The 18,885-nt window shown below is 35.8% G+C and overlaps 1 protein-coding gene across 2 annotated transcripts; it reads right to left on the bottom strand.

Annotated features, from left to right (window-relative positions):
* Nucleotides 1–265: 265 nt before the first annotated feature.
* Nucleotides 266–18,649, bottom strand: LOC109105428 (dual 3',5'-cyclic-AMP and -GMP phosphodiesterase 11A-like). Of its 2 annotated transcripts, XM_019118736.2 has the most exons (20): nt 17,746–18,649; nt 16,061–16,219; nt 14,807–14,896; nt 14,453–14,593; nt 13,615–13,679; nt 13,348–13,468; nt 13,056–13,131; nt 12,908–12,975; nt 12,667–12,759; nt 12,441–12,491; nt 11,034–11,180; nt 10,723–10,830; nt 8,913–9,022; nt 6,510–6,600; nt 4,313–4,413; nt 3,911–3,988; nt 3,767–3,830; nt 3,485–3,559; nt 3,309–3,392; nt 266–3,237 (listed from the first exon to the last, which is right to left on the bottom strand). In XM_019118736.2, exons 1-20 carry the CDS (start codon nt 18,517–18,519, stop codon nt 2,968–2,970), a joined length of 2,766 nt encoding a protein of 921 aa, XP_018974281.2. In that variant the 5' UTR covers nt 18,520–18,649; the 3' UTR covers nt 266–2,967. The 2 variants fall into 2 exon arrangements, with proteins under 2 accessions (XP_018974281.2, XP_042628228.1); XM_042772294.1 differs by lacking the exons at nt 14,807–14,896; nt 16,061–16,219; nt 17,746–18,649 and having other exon boundaries at nt 13,348–13,472; nt 14,453–14,531.
* Nucleotides 18,650–18,885: the final 236 nt, after the last annotated feature.

Below are 18,885 nucleotides of genomic sequence, written 5' to 3'. Positions count from 1 at the left end.
CACCCAGGCCAAATATTTATGCATATGCTGTCTTACATGCATACTGTTTGTATGCTTAGCGTGTTACAAATTACAGCATATCTATTATGCAAAACTCATACTACATGAAAGGATAGGCTGGGAAATGAGTTATGAACTAATATCAGTCATTCTGAATGATTATGTGAGCACAGTATTTGACTTGTGAGACATTTAAATAAGAAGTTTAATTATTTAAGCAGTGTTTCAAAAATATCTGCATGCAGCCAATCACAGATCGCCACACTCGCTTGCATCACAGTGTTCTTTATTTACAAAACAGCCTGAGGAAAATGACCAGCAATCAGTCTGGCAAGAAAAGACCCTGTGTACCTCTTACAAACTGCACAGTATATCATAGTCATTCATGTGGCATTTGATGGATGATCCACTGAAATACAGGATGAGAATCTCTCTAAAAGAGACACACTGAGGCACCAAGTATGATATATATGGAAGCCTGTTTTGTCACCACAGAATAAATAAATAAATAAATAAATAAGAAAAAAAGGTAACTTTGAATTTATACTGCTTAATTCTGACTTTTCTCGCAGTTCTGAGAAAAAAATAAAAAGTCAGTTTACTTTGTATTCTGTGGTGTAAACAAAAAGCAGAATTACAAGATGTAAATTCAGAATTGCAAAATACTGTATATAAATGCAGAATTCTGACTTCTCGCAAGTCTGGGTTTTTATCTCACAATTCTGTTTTTTTGTTTTTTTTGGAATAAAAAAAATATTTGCTACTTTTTATCTTACGATTACAACTTTTTCCCCCACACAATTGCAAGTTTATATCTCACAATTCTTACCTTTTTTCTCAGAATATATATTTCTGTGTATATGATTGCAGTTTTGATTTTCGTGATTTTTTTGATATATAAATTAGAATTTCGGGGAAAAAAGTCAATATTGTGAAAGAAAAAGTCGCAATTACCTTTTTTATTATTATTATTATTTTTTTTTTTTTTATCCTTTAGGTCGGAAACAAACATGAACATTTTATGTTAGCTAATAAAATATAAAGCTATTTCTGACCTTCTTTTTTAGTGTATGAATATAAATTTTTTCCTTTTCATTTCTTTTTTAAAATGTCAATCCATAATAAATGCAAAAATAATTACATTTCATCTGAATAAGGCAGACAGATTGAACTGAAAGAGCATAATCTAACTGTGTGCACATAAAAAATAAGAATAAATAAATAAAAAACAATAGAATCACGACTGCAGCGCAACCCGACTACAACTCCCATTTAAAGCTGCTTTAGTCAAAGCACTGCAGCATGCATTTCATGGCATTTGTAATGCATTCAAAAAATACAATAAATTTCATATTGTAAATTGTAACATGTAACAAAATTAAACACTGTAACTCACATGCCAACAACAGGTTTCAGTTTTGCATGCAACAAATTCAGGTTTTTAGCATTGTGATAACTGACTTTGGTTCATCTTGGAATCGACTATCAAGGACGTATCCCAAATAGCTGGTTTAAGACAGATGACTTCACATTCATTCTGGATAATCTTCTGTTTGCTGAACAACTGATATGCGATCTTGTGCAATAAATCTACATTTACTGTATTTTTCCAGTGAATGTTGCAGTAATGTAGCCTATACTGTTTTACGAGGACCAGACTGACAGGCACATGGGACTTAGGATGCATACACAAACATTAAACAATGCGTACTGTATGTACAATGTTCAGTGTTGCTTCCATGCAAGTCTAAAGAAACAACAGCAAAAGATCACAGTGATATTAATTTATACATTCATCAAATCAATGCTCAGTTTCTGCATCTCAAGCATAGGAATCCTATCAGCAACTCAGTTTTATATTTATTAATGCCAGGCTTTGTGAAAGCAAATTTGTAACTTGCAATATAGCAGCACAGACTCAGTAGCACTGAACAACATCTGAGCATTTGAAACACTTCTAATTCTCACATTCAGTTTTTGTGCACTTGAATTTCCTGCACGTATTCACAGTTTTGTCACATATGCCATTATATATTATATATATTTTTCTGAGATAAAATCTCAAAAATATGGGTTCTTAATAAACATTTCCTTTTTAAAAACAGAGATTTTATAATGTTTTTAAATTGTGCTGTTAATGCCTGAAGTATTTCAATAGAAATACTGTCAATCTCAAAGCAGCCCACATAAAAAAAGGTTGGTTAATAATGTGTTTTTTTCATATATAAACATAGCAAAGTTGTCACATACCTCATTACTCAGTGCGGGGTTTCTCAAATGTGGGTTCGCAAACCCCTGGGGGTTCATGAGGGAACTGCAGGGGCTTCATGAGTTGATGAAAAAGTAATAATTAATGAAATTAAATCTAAAACTAAAATAAATAAATCGGGTTGCATACTTCATCAAAATTAAACAGAAATCATGATATGGCTTAGTGTTATTATCACATTCAAGGCTGCAATTTAATTAAGATGTGTAAAATGATTAAGTCAGTGTAAAAAAAAGAAATTTTTATAATGATCAATTATTAATTACTTAATTTTTACAATGTGTGTTAAAAAGTAATGAAAATAATAATAATAGTAATAATAAAGACCTTGTACAAGGTCTTAGTACCTTTCACCAGCTGGAATATAAAATTATTCTAATGAAATGAAATGTCATATCACTCATAAAATCGCCATATATGACAAAATAATGGAGTATATTATGAATGTCCAAAAGTATATAAAAAAATATATGCAGTATATAAATAATAATAATTAAAAAAAAAAGATAAAATATTTGATCTGTTTTGTTAAAGCTATTTGACCATTAACCATCATCAGATAATTGTGAATATGCAGATCTGTTGTTAAATTATTAAAATATTAACTTAAAATCTCAGCGTATAAGAGGTTCGGCAGACAAAATAGTTTGGGAACCCTTGACTCAGTGGGCCGTCCTTTAATCGTCACATCACGATTCTTATTTGTAATTGGCTACTGTGGCTTGATTTGGCTCCACACAGTGGGTTGAGTCTTCACTCTGATTGGTTGCCTCACTCTGACTTGATTCTGGCTCATGGGTGGAGTCTGAACTCTGAGAGGATTCTGTCTCTCCTGGCTCCAGACTGGAGATACACTCAGAGGCTCTCCGTGTTTGCTGATAGGAGAGACAAAGCTCCTCCCACTTCTTTCGGTTGGCATCAGTTCCATCTACCATTGGCTGAAGCTTCCTATTCAACTTCACAAGAGCCTATAAAATACATTACCATCACTGCATAAAAGTTAATTAACTGGAGTTAATTCATTTGCTTAATCTTTTACCTCATATAATGGCTTACAAATTCCATCAATCCATTCCAGCTGAAGCACAGGAAGCTCATCTTTACGATTGCGATCAAAAATTGCCTGAATAAGCAAAATGAATTGATTTTGACTTCAATTGAGTTGATTGACATTTCAGCAAATTTTACTTAAAACATATGTGAGAGAATACATACAGCTGGTGTCAGTTTCAGCTCTGATCTCTCCCTGTCACCTTGTTCAAAGAATTCACTGGTCACCAATTCGGCCACCTGGTATTAGAAACATAGAGATATGACATTATTTTAATGTCCACTATATTATGATCCCATATGCTGCAGTGGTTTCAGAGAATATACAGTACTCTAATTTTCTTACCCTGTATTATATTTATATTTTCTATAGAAGTATATATATATAGTTAAACTGTTTTACACAGTTTGGTAAGGATTTTTTTTTTCTTTCAGTGTCTGTCTCACCTGTTTTGAGATTTCCCATGGCCGGGTCACTGCACCCAAGTCACACGCAGTCATCAGCATAGATCTAGTATGTTTAAATATTTAGAACATTTACAACAGCTCCTGGCATTTCTGTTGTATATTTTAAAAAGTGTAGACACTCACCTGAACATGTCTCTATGTTCTTCATTACTCCAACTGAACTGCCCCGACAGAACACACTCAAAGAACTGGGTTCTTCTTCTTTTATGTCCAATGGATAATGAAGAATATAAAGAAGAAAAAAAAAAGATCCAAAAATGAATTTTACTCAATTGCAAGTTTAAGGTTCTGTGTTAAAGTTAATTTGATTTAATGTTCCTAAAGGCATCTTTCAGATCTTCACCAAGCTTTCAGGATCTGAATAAAAGCGGCTTAATATCACCTCTTCTGCCTCTATTCAAAGGGCGCCTCTCTGTGGCCTAAACGTAAATTACATGCATCTTGCAGAATATTTAGAGCTGGGTTTAAAGCTTAGGGCTGCGCCTTATTAAGACTATTGAAACACATATGCTATTTGATACTTACTTGAAATACAGAGTGAGATCTGTGGACAGAATGGCCTGTTTCAGTAGCTGCATCATGTTGCTGTACTCTTTGGAGGACAGATTAGCAAAAATGTTGTGACCCTGTTAAAAAAAAATAGAAGAAGATAACAAATATTACAGATTAAAGTTTTCCGATGGTAAGGGGAGACTGGGGCAAGATGTCTAAACTGGAAAACTGGGTCACTCGCTTAATCTAGTGCAAATGCATGACAATGTGAAGAGGGACTAACTATATTATTATTATATTATTTCATATTCCCTTTTATTTAGGAGTTTGGTTTGTCCTTTATAATCAGTGCTTTTATGTCCACATTTGTCTTTGATCATTTACAATGGCACAGCTTACTGCTAATGTGAGTCAACTTATCTTTGTAAAATCTCATCGGGGAAGAAGTCATATACTCTGTGGCCCTGTGCTTTCAGTTAATTTTAGCTGATAACACAGACACTTTTAAACATATATTAGATCAATTAATTTTAGCTTTATCTAATTTTACTGGAGGACAGCTTAAACCTGTCAAACCTGACATTCTGTATAGAATAATAGTCCAAAATGTTTTTTTTTTCTTTTTTTTGAGCATCATATTTGATACATGAGGCCTTTATGGGTAATTTAGTATGATACAGGAGAATATGAAGTAAAAAAAAGAAAATTGGTGCAGTTAAGTTAAGATTAAATTATGATGGCTTGTTATGTAAATCAATGAGATCTTTATAACAGTATAGCATTCTACTTACTTAAAATGCGTACAAATATAGTCTCCATATCTAAACAAATATCAATAATATGTCTTAGTAAAATTATATTTAAATGCTTAGTTTTATTATCAAAGTTCTGTAGTTTTTATTGTGGGGGAAAAATATAGGGAAATGCAATACAATGATGACTAAGAGATGTACAAACAAACGTTCCTCAAAAGGCTGATGTGTCATATGTTATGTTATAATCAATAATCAGTACGTTGCTTTAGTCCAGTAAGTGCTCATATTGAAATATTACAAGCAATATAAAATTTATTCTTATGTTTACTTTATAAAAATCTGTAAAAATTTCACAGCAAAATATGTTTTCCACAACCTGTAGATTTTTTTATAACCTTTTACATGCTAACAAATACATAAACTGTCAATCAAATGACAAAAGGCACTTAAAAGCTCATGTTTATAATTTAGAGGCCTTGGAAATTTGTGTCAAATACAGCATGAGACAGTAGACATTATAGGGTTAAGTAAAATGTGGCACAGCTTACCCCACTCTCTTAAGGTCTACATTAATGAAGTTTGGAGAAAGCACACCCCTAATACTTCTACAAAGCCCTGTCTTTTCTGCTGATATAAAGCCAATCATGAAACCAGTAATCACTTTATACCCCTGAGTATCATTCATAAAGACTGTGTCTCCAAAGTTCTCTATTCATGTTCAGTCTCTGGGATAGAAAGCAATTTCTTTCTCTCCTTGCTTCAGTGCAGCTGACCCAAGAGGGGAATCTCCTTAGCACAGTTAATTGGTGTTGGTTAAAAAAGCTCAATAGATGTCTACAGGAAATCGATATAGAGCTTGGTCATGATTAAACAGCTCAGAGCTAAATCAGCCACTTATTCAAATGCTGACATCCACTTGCATTCTTTCCATCCACTGAGACATGCAAATGTGGGCAGGGGTAAAATGGGTCATTTCTGCAAATCCATTACAAGAGAGGTGTGAGACGAACTCATTATTCCTCCATTGCTTGACAATGTTCATTGTGTTCTGCAGATCCTTCTTTACACATACAGTGGAGTTCAAAATTGTGAATAACAATTTCAGTGAAAAGTCAAATTTAAAAACTAACATGAATTTGTAAATATTATTTGTTTCATTTGCTTTACTGATAGCAGCATTTGAGCTGCATGAGCTACACAACGGTCCTGTTATGCACATATTCAAAACTGATCTTGTTCTTGAACAGTGTGGAATCTGAAAAAAATCATCTTCATTTTATATAATAATGTCTATGTTTTTTATTTTTAGATATCCTAAAAGTTTGATTATTTACACGTTTATAAATTATTTAAAATATTAGCTTTTTATGTATCAAAATTGAAATATCAGACTTTTACTTCTGTACTGCTCAGTGCTGTGCCCCTCTACTGAGACCTGACCTGACAAGACTTGCTAGTTCATGCTATTTGCTCACCTCACTCTGCAGGATCATGACAGCGTGGTTGAAATGGTGATGTTCTAGTGTAGCAGATGTTCCGTACAGCAGCGCTAGTGCTGACCCAGACCTTTAGCACCACAACAGAGGTACAAATACAGAACAATAAGCACATTATATGTTGCTGTAGAAACACACAGTGCACACTATATAGACTTGTCTTGTTTTCCATAAAACCTTTAAACTAAACAGATATACTTAAGAGGCAAATTATGTAAACAATAATGAAACTTTTTTTTTTAAAGAATAGATCTTGAATTACGTTTTTTCATACCAAATTGGTAAACTGGGTAATAAAAATCTAATTCAAGATAAATCATCTGGAAACAAGCTGTAATATCTTGTGCTAGATTTTCATCCTACTCATTATACTACTTTTCAAAGGTTTGGGGTCAGTATGTTTGATTCTTTTATTTATGCTTTTATTCAGCATATATGTACTGATCAAAAGTGACAGTAAGACTTTCCAAAAAATATTAAGCAGCACAACCATCTTTAACACTAATAATAAAAAGAAATGTTTCTTAAGCACCAAATCATCGTATTAAAATGATTTCTGAAGGATTGTGTGACACTGAAGACTGGAGTAATGATGCTGAAAATTAATTTGTTTTGCATCACAGGTATAAAGTACATTTTATAATAGAATAAAACAGAAAACAGTTCTTTTGAATTGCAATAATATTTAAAAAAAATATTTCTATGATTGCTGTATTTGTAATCAAATATATGCAGCCTTGGTGCATTAAGCATAAAAGGTATTTTTTTTTTAAACATTAAAAAATCTTACCAACCTCAAACTTTAAAATGCTGGTAAATTATTTATTGTTTTTAGAATATTTCAATATTTTGACTGAATAAAAAAACACATCTGATTTAAGAATACAATGTTAAATGCAGATAATAAAATGCAACTAGTCATGCAAACTTGCATAATTAGGATAGCAAAATAAAAATAAAAAACTTTAGCCTTTAAAAAGGAGGAGAAAACACCTCCCGTATATTTTGTTGTTGTCGTTAAAGGCTGCACAGCCAATCAAACACCACAGTTTTACCACAAATCGGTCAGTAAGTAGAATTATTAGTCTTATTAGACCAGGGTTCGGCAACCTTTTGGGCATGAAGTTTCATTTTTTATTTTTCTGGTTAACCTCTGTGCCAATAAGCCCCACACCGTCCATGTTCTGCTACAAATCTGAATAATCATACAAATGCGGAATCTTAAATATTTCTGATGCATATTTTCATAAATTGTTTTTGAAACCTTTCACACTGTATTTTAATGTTTAAATTAGACTTTGAATAACAGATTTACAGTGTGATCCTACTGAAAGCCACTTTATATATGTGTGTGTATGAATGTTGCTGTTCACAAAACACCATCATTGTGATTTGTGTGTGTGTAACAGAGGTCAGCTGGTAAATGCTGTGCGGGTAAACCTCACTCCCCTGATCTCAAGAGGCACACTAGCGACAGACATCAGAGTCTGCGGTCTTTCGCATTCTCGTTAACGTGCCTGCCTCCGATGCTGGCGGTCCGGGTTTGAATCCCACTAGGAAAAAGAATGAGGTGGGGCGGTTAGGACTGGGAGAGTTACATTGGTGCCGTGACCCGGATGGGAGTGAGGTTCAGGGGGGTGAGTGTAACAGAGGTCAGCTGGAAAGTGCTGTGCTCTGTGTGGTCTTTAGCATTCTTGTTAGCACTCACCTCCCATGCTAGTGACCTGGATTCGAGTCCCACTCTGAACAAGAACGAGGCGGGGCGTTTAGGACCGGAGGAGCTAAATATATACTGACCTTTGTATACTGACCTAAAAAAAGTTTGTAGTGGTAATTTATTTATTTCTATGAGCAACAAATGCAGAAAGAACTGTAAGCTGTCATGCTCTCAATCGCGTAGCGTGACTGAAGGTAAACAGACTTAACCTATGCGAACGCATGGTGCAGCATTGATCTGAAGGGCCTCGTATACACAGCGGTTGCACCTGGTTCGCTGGAGGCACGCATATCTGTAGACTAGCGCAGGTTAGTTTGCATACTTTGATAGAATTTATAGCTCCTAACAGGCTGTGCGACTATGAGGAATGATTACCTCAAAATCTACGTCGGAATGCAGTTTTCACTATTGCTCACGTGCCAGTGATTATCCCTCTTTGTGCCAAAGTTGGCACACATGTCATAGGTTGCCGACCCCTGTATTAGACAGATGCCAACATTAACAGGTTAGATGATATGCCTTATTCATGAACACCATGAATAACTTTACTTTTAGATTACAATTTTGGTACTGTGTTGGCTCATCATTTGATGTGCAATGTAAAATCTTGGCTAAACATGCTAAGAGCCACTGACCTAGTTAACATTGACTGACTTTTCACTCACTTTGCCTGAAAGGCGTTATTTGTGCCCCGATGGTCCAGGTCATGGCAGAAACACCCAACCATAAGAGCGAGAGTCTCTGTATCTGTCAGCACCTCCTGGAACCCAGCAGTCTGGACCACAACAGAGAAACCTACTACTACAAATCCTCCAATTCAGTGATTAAATTATGGGTTGAAAGATCATTATTGATTTAAACTATGTGCATTTACAGCCGTTACCTGAGAATATCATTACAGGCATAGTTCACCCAAAAATGAAAGTCCTGTCATCATTTACTGCCAATAACACTTGATCCAAACTAGTATGACTTTATTTTCTCTGTTGAATACCGAAGGTGTTTATCTCTTGCATATGATAAAAGTGGATGTGGACAGGGGCTGTGAAGCTCCAAAAAGGCAAAAAGCACCTTAAACCCATTATAAAGGTAATCTATATGACTTGTGTGCAACATAGTCAAACAATAGCTTTGTGTGAGGAACAGCCAATTCAAGCCTGTTTTGTTTTCTTTTATTTCATATGCCTTTGTTGCCTGTCTGTTTCATTGGATCCCATTTCTATGGTTTCTGATTAGCCTGCACCTGTTTCTGTTCTCCCTGATTACACTCCCTGTATATTTAAGCCCTGTGTTTCCTTAGTTCTTCTGTTATCGTCAGTAAAAAGGTGTTGTGTGATATGTTTTCTGAATGAATTGTGTATTGATCTTTTGGATAATTTATTTTTGTGCGCTACTTACTGCAACCCTATGTGACATATACTAACACATACAGATGCTAACTGAATGTGATGTTTTGGGCACATAAACAGTACATGCTTGGTAATTGCAATTAAATGAAAGCACATTATAGTTCAAACGTATTAATTAAAATTATATTAGCTGAATTTTAGAAAACATCTTTTAAAGCCTTATATGCAGTTTCCTAATTACCTAATTATTCTCTTTGAAATATGGTTATTGCCAATGTACTGACAAGCATTTATGGTAAACTACAACGTTCTTGTATAAAGTAATTTCTGTTGAAACTCCAATGTATTTAAATATATTGGTAGCACTTTATTTTACAATCCTGTTCCGCATGTACATACAATGTACTTGTAGTAATTAAAATAACTGGGTAATAACTAGGTACTAACCCAAAACCTAACCCATAGTTACCTTATATTATCCAGTACTTTCTTAGGTAAGTACACTGTGAGTACAGGTAAATGCACATAGTGTATAATAAAGTGAAGCCAATATATTTGTAATTAAACATTTGTAATAATGAAGTTGCAGTTTAGTACATTTAAAATATATTATTTTGTAATATCAAATAACATATTCCAGTTAAATTTATCAAGTACTTTACAAGTGCTTTAGTGTGTTGGTCAAAACTCAACACATCGTAATAAGTTTACTTCTTTAAAGCACAAAAAGTATTACTAATTACTAAAACATAATGATTTAAAATGTACTTTAAAGTAAAACTTTTAATTTTACAGTTTTTACAGTGCATACAAAAGTGTACTTAAGTGTGTTAAGAAGCAGTCATGAAAGTGTACTCTATTTACGCACACTAAAAAAATATATACATTACACTTTTTGAAGTACACTATTTAAAGTGTACAGTTTTCACAAGGGTTGGCAATAATGGTCACCATTCACTGTGTGGAAAAGGGCAGCTTACTGTATGTTCTACTGTTTTTATGCTGCACAGAAGAAGAAAGTCATACAGGTTTTGACCAAACATGAGAGCGATTAAATGATGACTTTTCATTCATAAGTGAACTAGCAAGTCATTTCAGGCCACTTCGATCATCATCTGTGACTTACGGTGATCATAACAAACATGCACTGTGAGACGTTGAAGGCATGCCTCCAGTTGTGATAGGCTACGGTGCGGTAGTTCTTCCTCACGGTAAGCAGCCAGCGGCACAGCACCTGAGCAGGAAAAAAAAGGCACACTATAGTATTCACACCATAGCTCCAGAACCCCCCAACTGTGTTCCAGGAACCAGCCTGCAGCACAGTATCTCACCAATACATTACCCAGCACTCCCTGCTTCACACAGCATACATATGTAAGCAGCATTTCACTCTTCCAGTCAGTAGGGTTGGCTTTTCACCCATGGTGATTGCCTCACCTCATAATCAATTTTGAATTTCTGCACGACACCAAGCTCCAAAAACATCCGCAGGGAGGCAGTGATCATGGCGTCGTTGTCCAGAGAAAAGTCATTAAAGTGGAACTCATCGATCCCGAGCTCACTGCTTAGAGGAATCTTAGCAGCCTGAGAGAGGAGAGGGGACAATCTCAGCAACTCCAATAGCAGGGCAATTAAACACCAGAGCGGAGCCTGGTCCACTGAGGGCTCAGACAGATAGAGTATATTACACTCTGCCATTTTTGAATTATTAATACTTTAACTCTCTCAAGTCTGAGACCCACCATCTATAAATTTCTAGGAAACGTTAGGGGCTAGATGTTTTTTTTACACATCTATCTCTCTAATTTATAAGTTTAATTTGAAGTTTTCATCACGTCTCTCTGGAGAAAAGGTTTAAACATTCTATATACTACTGATCTGTGAATCTTATACCAGCCTTTTAAGGGTGTGTTGTATCACATTTTGCAACACTACAGAATCTAGCTCTGTACAATAAGTTGTAATGTAGTTGATGTTCAATTCATATTTGCTTTATTACATTACACCATATTACCAAAACATTTCTAATATTTATAAAAAAAAATCTAGAACTGATATCAGATAGTACAACTGTACATTACAAATTCTAAAAAGAGTAAGTAGTTTTACTCAAATAGTTTTTAGTAAAAAGTTGCACTTTTGCTATATTTAGTTATAGATTTATTGCTATGCAATTTTTTTTTTTCATATTTAAAATAAGATGCATGTTAAAAAAAAAGTAATCAATAAAATATTTTTTTGTTCCTCTGACGCATTTTTATCATGAAATTTGCTTGAAATACACAATTCAAAGTCACTTATGCTCACCAAAGCTGCATTTGAAAAAAAATACAGTACAATAGCATACAAATAATACATTAAAAAGAGTTATATTGTGAATTATTATTACAATTTAAAACTGTTTTCTATTTTAACATATTTTAAAATGAAATTTCTTCCTGTGATGACAAAGCTGAATTTTTTAGCAGCCATTCCTTCAGTCTGCAGTGTCTCATGATCCTTTCTAATATGCAGATTTGTTGCTTAAGAAACATTTCTTACTACTACTACTTTATATTTTTTTGGAAACCGTGATACATTTTTTTCAAGATTCTTTGATTAATAGAAAGTTCAAAAGAACAGTATTTGAAATAGAAATCTTTATAACATTACAAATGTCTGTAATTTGTCATTATTATTGAATAATATTATTTTTTGAAAGGTATAGAAAATATATAACTGGTCAAAAATGTTAGCGCATGTAAAACATTGTTTTACATATAAATAATGAATTTAAAACACTAGTATATTTTCAGTGCTGATGCATCTAGTTTGTATGGACTTCATTTCCATATTTTATCTTACCTTCAGTCGATCAACCTCTGCCTTGGAGCATGTAGCATGATAGGACAGCATCTGGGAAAAGACAGAAACAACAATACACTATGCACATTATGTAACCATACCACGCATGCACATTAAATTCTTTCTACTTGTCTGACAGATTTATATGCAGGCAAAAAATGTAGCTGTTATGTTAATGAGAATTTTAAAACATAAAAAGAAAATAGCAATAAGAGATATTACTCACATCTAGAGCCACAGACTGCTTGGCCCAAGTCTTTTTCACCTGGTTGTACATCATTGTGTTGTTAATACCCAGACCACAGAAAATAACAAATGCCTGTGAGGAACAACAGAAATGAAAATTACTCATGCGCATGATTTATGAAAGCATCAGTAGTGTAAGTAAATATGTAAGCCTCTAATTCACTTCTTAAATATTGATTGGTCATTTTATTCCAACATCAAATGTTTGAATAAAGTCACACCTCAAATAATCTTTGATCTGCATCATTAAATGTCTTCCTGTCCAAGCGATTCAGAATCTGGGCAACACCTAATGAAAGCAGGGTGTTATTTTAGTTGTTTTTGTGGGTTTCTATATAAGAAATTAAGCATTTATCTGGGAAAACTCACCAATAATCTGATGTGTCCGATTCCAGATAGGGACACATAAAACTGATCTGATATGGAAACCAGAAGCCTGGTCTGCCTGAGTAAGAAACACAATGAAGTGGAGAAAAGATTATATGCTTTATATTTTTTCCATATTAAGTAATCTTTTAAGTATGCTCAAGTGTACTTCTTTGTCACCAGGGCACACTAGATTACTGCTGCTAGAATGTGAGAGGGTTGGAACTGCACTTTCGGTCAGATCAAGCGATCAAAACCAATTTGAAACCGGTCTTAGTGGGTGTGTTCTGCTCACCTCAGCATCAAAGCGGGGATCCTGACAGACGTCACTGATGTTAACAGGCAGCCCAGTTGATGCTACCAACTCAGCAATGCTGTTATTGATCAGCCAGTCTGAGCAAGACACCTTCTCCATGCTGACTTTGTCAAATGCACCCACATACACACAAACACACATACTGAGCCTGGTATACATTACTGAACATCCCTCTCTTACATTACATATGCTAAAAAGTACACATGTAGCAGTTTGTCATAGTATTAAAAGTCCTGTTATTCTCACCTGATATCATGATCAACGGTGCACAGTGGAGACATGAGCTCAAACGTCTGGGAGAACTTGACTACCTATAAACACAGCAAGAGAACAACTAGATTTTTATATATCTGAAATGTGGGTAGTGTTTGCTGTAAAACATTTGCTGCTACAATGCTTGGGTCATTTTCAAGACATTGCTTAAGTGTTCTGAGCATTTTAGTCCATTGCTATGTTGCTGGGGTTTTATGAGTGGTTGCGATATGATTGCTTACTGGTTTTGAGATATATTGTGATATTCTGGTACCTATATGGCTTGGGTCCATCTTTTAAATATAAGTCTGAGGTGTATTTACAACCAGTTTTACTGTTCATCAGTCATCATAAATCTGATTTCTTATAAATGCATGAGTTGAGGTAGAAGTGTGGTTGATACATTATTTGAAAACGCACATATAATGACTATTTTAAATGAATTATGGATTTTACTAGATTATATAAAATATTCGTTAGACTGATTATCCAACAAGCAATAGGATGAACTGTATTGTAATGAACTAAAATTTAGCAATAGTAACATTTCTGACTAAATACGTGATTTTGTTTCTAAAACAAATCGAACAGTTAATGTTATGTCGTATTCAACATGCAGACACTGAGCATCTTCTATGGTAACACTGGACTATCAAGTGCTGAAGCATGGTGCCCTCTACTGGATGAATGGTATATAAAGTCAGTGCATGGAATACAACAGTCACCTGCAAAGAAAAAGCACAGACTGCTGTTCCTTTATAAAGTCTAGCTATATAAGGATGGACCAAATTCATGCCAGAAAAAGAAAAGGAAGACTAAAAAGCGTTCTCACAGGAGAATGGATGTCTTCTAGCAGAAGCACAGAGCAGCGCTCACACTGAAGCAATGTCAGCGCACGCTGCATGATCTTTCTCACGATCTTCTCTAGGTCCGTCTGCTCCTCAAACAGATCATTCACCACCTCCAGCAGGGCTTAAGGAACAGCAACAGCTCGAAATGTATTCAGATAACACAGGCCTTCAAGCAGATTAATAAATATTTGAAGCCTTGAGACCTGAGGACTGTAAACAAGCTTACAAAATCAAGCAACACACTGTCTGAGACATCTAGAAGTCTAGAGGCAGATTTTGAATCTATCTGAAAAACTGAGTTTTATTCAGCAATATTTCTGCAGGACTTGACTCACCCTGCTCCTCTCATACTCCTTGCGGGATTCAGAGAAGAGTTTGGCGTTGGAGATCGATATTCCGCAGAATGGTAGATACATTTGCAGCACCTGTAGAGAGAAGTGTGATGCTTTCAAAGCTTCAGTCTGATGGATTCATGACGGTAGATATTGAGAGGGGGAAAAAAATACAACAGCAGAAGAACTGGAGGCATAACATCAGTTCATCAGTTTATTTCTAGGGCATTTATAACATCACAGCATGTGTATCTGCTCTCAGCGCTGCTTGGCATAAATAATTCTAAAGAGAAATTCTCTGCTATTAATTACTATCTATAGAGAGCTGTTTTGAAGCAGCGATGAAAGTGAAGGGATGAGATGTGCGGGTACAGACTGCCTCGTGCCCAGAGACTGCAGAACTGGATCTGCTGTACTGAAACTTAAGAGGTATGGCATTCACATATGCTGTTTTAGCCAGTGACAATGATGACCTCTGTTCTGTGAACAATTTTGAAAAATTACTGGTAGGAAAGCAACAAAGCAGGTGAATTCATCCTTGAAGGACACTTCAGGAAGGGTCGCCATTTATAGGGGTGTTCCAAATGAAAGTAAACAACTGTATCCCTTTATGAAGGGCCCTTTCATAAAGGGTATATGTGATGGTCACTTCAAGAAATAATTTGATCATAGTCATTATAGTCATGTGACCCAGGGATTCATTTAAAAGCTTGATATTTTGAGAATTTGAGTTAACATATAAACAGAATAATTCTAGTTGTTTTGTTTGCAATATTTTACACACATTTCCGTCATGCATTTCATATGAAGTTTAAATATGTTTCATAGGTAAGAAATGTGTTTAATAGTAGATACATCAGGTAACGGATCTTGTTTTATCAGATCTTGTTTTGATATATGCAGTCACTCAATAAATGTGCAAAATGACCACAGGGCTCCAATTGGTTATGCTTCTGTTTCTAAGGTTATGAATAAAGTATAAATCTTCAAATATATATAACTCATTTTCTAAATCTATAACTACTTGTACTCCAGCATAGCAGGATACTCGCCAAGGTGCTAATTCATCAATCTATTTTGATTTAGCACAGCAATTACATTCGCACTCTAGAGTTTCATTAGCAGTTAAAGTTTGGGCAATATAATAATAGGCATCTGGAGAATGTAACAGGCTATAAATCCAGCAGCTGGACTAGATACTTTAGAATATAATATCAGCATGAAGCCAAGAGAAAAGGAGAACAAAGCTTACTGTACCTTCTCATCATCCTCTGTGAATGGAGTTCCGCTGGGGTTCTTGTTGATGGCCTGCACTACACCGATGACTTCACCGTCACTGTTGCGGATGGTCATGCACAGAATGGACTGAGTCTTATAGCCCGTCAGCTTGTCAATTTCATCACTGAACCGATGGTCCTACACAACACACAGGAGGCACAACAATGTGGCTCGATGCAAAAATCAATCACTGTATTATAACAGAAAATAACTGATCAGAAAATCTGTTGATAATTGGGATGTGTTTTGATTTATTATTGATTTCTTATGTTATTTTTAAAGACAATTTTTGAAAAATTGAACATTTCCCCTTTTTTTGCACATCACTCCCAGCTCCACTTATGTGCTTTACCTTATTCAAATCTATTGCTCAAGGTGATTTGAAAAATAGTGCAGTAACACTTTATTTTGCAGTGTTCTTGTTACATGTTACCTGTACTTACTATAGTAATAACAGTTAATTTTGCATAAATACATGCAATTAACCCTAAACAAAATCTAATTTCAACCCCATATTAAGTACATGTTGTTATTTAATATTAACCAGTACGTAATTACACTGTAACAAGGACACCTTAAAAAGTGTAACCAAAAATGCAAATTTTTCCAACTTCACTTTAACTTTATAGCAATGGGTAAAACATTAAAATGTATTTTTAGTTGTTGTATTTTAGATTAATGTTGTAGCATATTAAGTGACTTATTTGTGTTGGGGACAAACATTCATTGCCACCAACTTTTACGTAAAGAGTATAAAATTCCAACTGACTGCTATGGAATAGTGGCAAATTGCACTGCATTAATGGATCTCTTCTGACCACAGTATACTAGGGAAGGCTTGCCTGTGGCCATGATATAATGATATGTACGCACGACTGGTAGCGTGTATTTGAAAATGGGGAAACAGTCAATGCCGTAATCAAGATATCTTCACATGAGGAATGTGAGGTTCTTGAACCTTTTGACATAATCAAAATAATCAGACAGCAATTCCAAGCCTTGGCTGCAGCAACTGTAGAAATCACAAATCTTTAAAGCCACTCTTCACATCATGTCTATTCTATTCTCCACATTAAAATTTCATATTTTTGCTACAGCTTTAAACATGAGAACACAATAAAAACCACACTGACATACAGGCATGCGTAAACTGTATACTGAAGGTAGACTTGGACTTGGGGCAAGCAGTTATGTGTCTTTTAAATGTTATGTGTTAGCCAAAACACTGAGATTTTTTTGTCAACTCTTAAAATGTTGCTGTTTCGTTTCATTTCATAACTAGTTTACTTTTTAAATGTATCTAAAAAAGTATATAATAGACTATTTTTAATTGCAGGTTTCATAATGACAACTTACCCCAATGGTGTGACAACATGCTCCCCTACTAGCAGGTCAATTGAATTGTTTCTTGCATGTGCAGTAACTGTGGGAATGTTCAATAGCTTTTATGTACCCAAGACCTACTGTATGTGCCTTTACATTATTCCCAAAAATAAACCTGAGAAATATTCACTCTAACAATAAAAAATTGTGACTACTGGCCCTGGGCTCCTCAATAACTCTTAACCTCCAGCCTTATGTTTCTACGTCCTTTGGGTAAACCATCAAACACCCCATTAATTCGTAACCTGACTGCGTAATTGCCAGTAGAGTTGCAGGTCTACCTCGTATGCGTTCGGGATGTTGACGGTTTCTCCGTGTTCTGCTACATAACCTATGATGCCTTTTCCCCACGGAACCTGCACCTCGTTTGAGTCCAGAGTGCTTGAAGAGGGTCGCACCGTCGTACCCGAGTGCACATCAAAAAATTTGGACACCAGCGTCCTCTTATGAGACGGTCCCTCCACTAGGAAAAGCGAACACCTGTCTGCGTTTACCATGATGCACACATTGATAAGAATCTTGTAGCTGAGGTTCGTCATGTCAAGTTCGTTAGAAATGTCCTTAACCAGCTCGAGGAAGAACTCCCTCTCGTTGGACTCTTTGAGTCTGTATTTGAAGTCAATGGCGCTGGATGCATATTGAGGCACGTTCACCCGGGACTCGAGCAGCGCGCTCAAGATGTGCGCGGTGGTCGGCGGTAACGAACTGGCTTTCCGCAGGAGCGCGCGCCGTCGCATACTCGACTGAGACTCGTGAGCCGTGAGACTGACGTGCTCGTCGTAGGTCCGGTGCGCCGTCATCGCTTTGGACCGAGCGAAGTTCCTGCGGAGCTCCATGTGGGACGATCTGCGCTTCAGTCCATCGGGGTTCGTGGGCCAGAACGGATCCCTCGCGACCCCGCGTTTCTCCTCCACAGGAGAGGTTTTGGATGGCTGATGCTCTTTGAGCCATCTGCTCAATGTGTCACATTTTCCCTTCCTGAGGAGATATTCCTCAAAAAGCTCCGGATGGCAATCCAAAAATGCCTCCACGTCGGAAAAATCAAAAGCAGTCATGTCGCTAGCCGAAAAGCCACAGCCAAAGTGTTCAAGAGTCGTTTAGAGTAATGCTCAGCTCACTGTACTGCTGCACACACTTCACACATCCATCTTCCATTCACATATCACTGACCTCCAGCCTTCCTCCTCACACAGTCTTTTATGAGGCTCGTGGGGTTGAACAGCGAAATAAATAATTAAATGTGACTGATGCGCGATGACGTTTAAATATAATAAGCAATTTGTTCGAGCAGTTGGCAGGTAAGACGCAGATTTCCTCTGGGAGCTCGGGAGCTAAATAAACATGAAAGCAAACGAATTGTCTGTGACTGAAAATGGATGTTTCTTTTTGTGTGTCCGGTGGAAGTTTAATGAATCTGTTTT

Source organism: Cyprinus carpio, chromosome A16 (assembly GCF_018340385.1).
Source record: "Cyprinus carpio isolate SPL01 chromosome A16, ASM1834038v1, whole genome shotgun sequence".
Classification (NCBI taxonomy): domain Eukaryota; kingdom Metazoa; phylum Chordata; class Actinopteri; order Cypriniformes; family Cyprinidae; genus Cyprinus; species Cyprinus carpio.
Note: the sequence above shows the minus strand (reverse complement) of the source record. Positions and strands in the feature narration are given on the sequence as shown.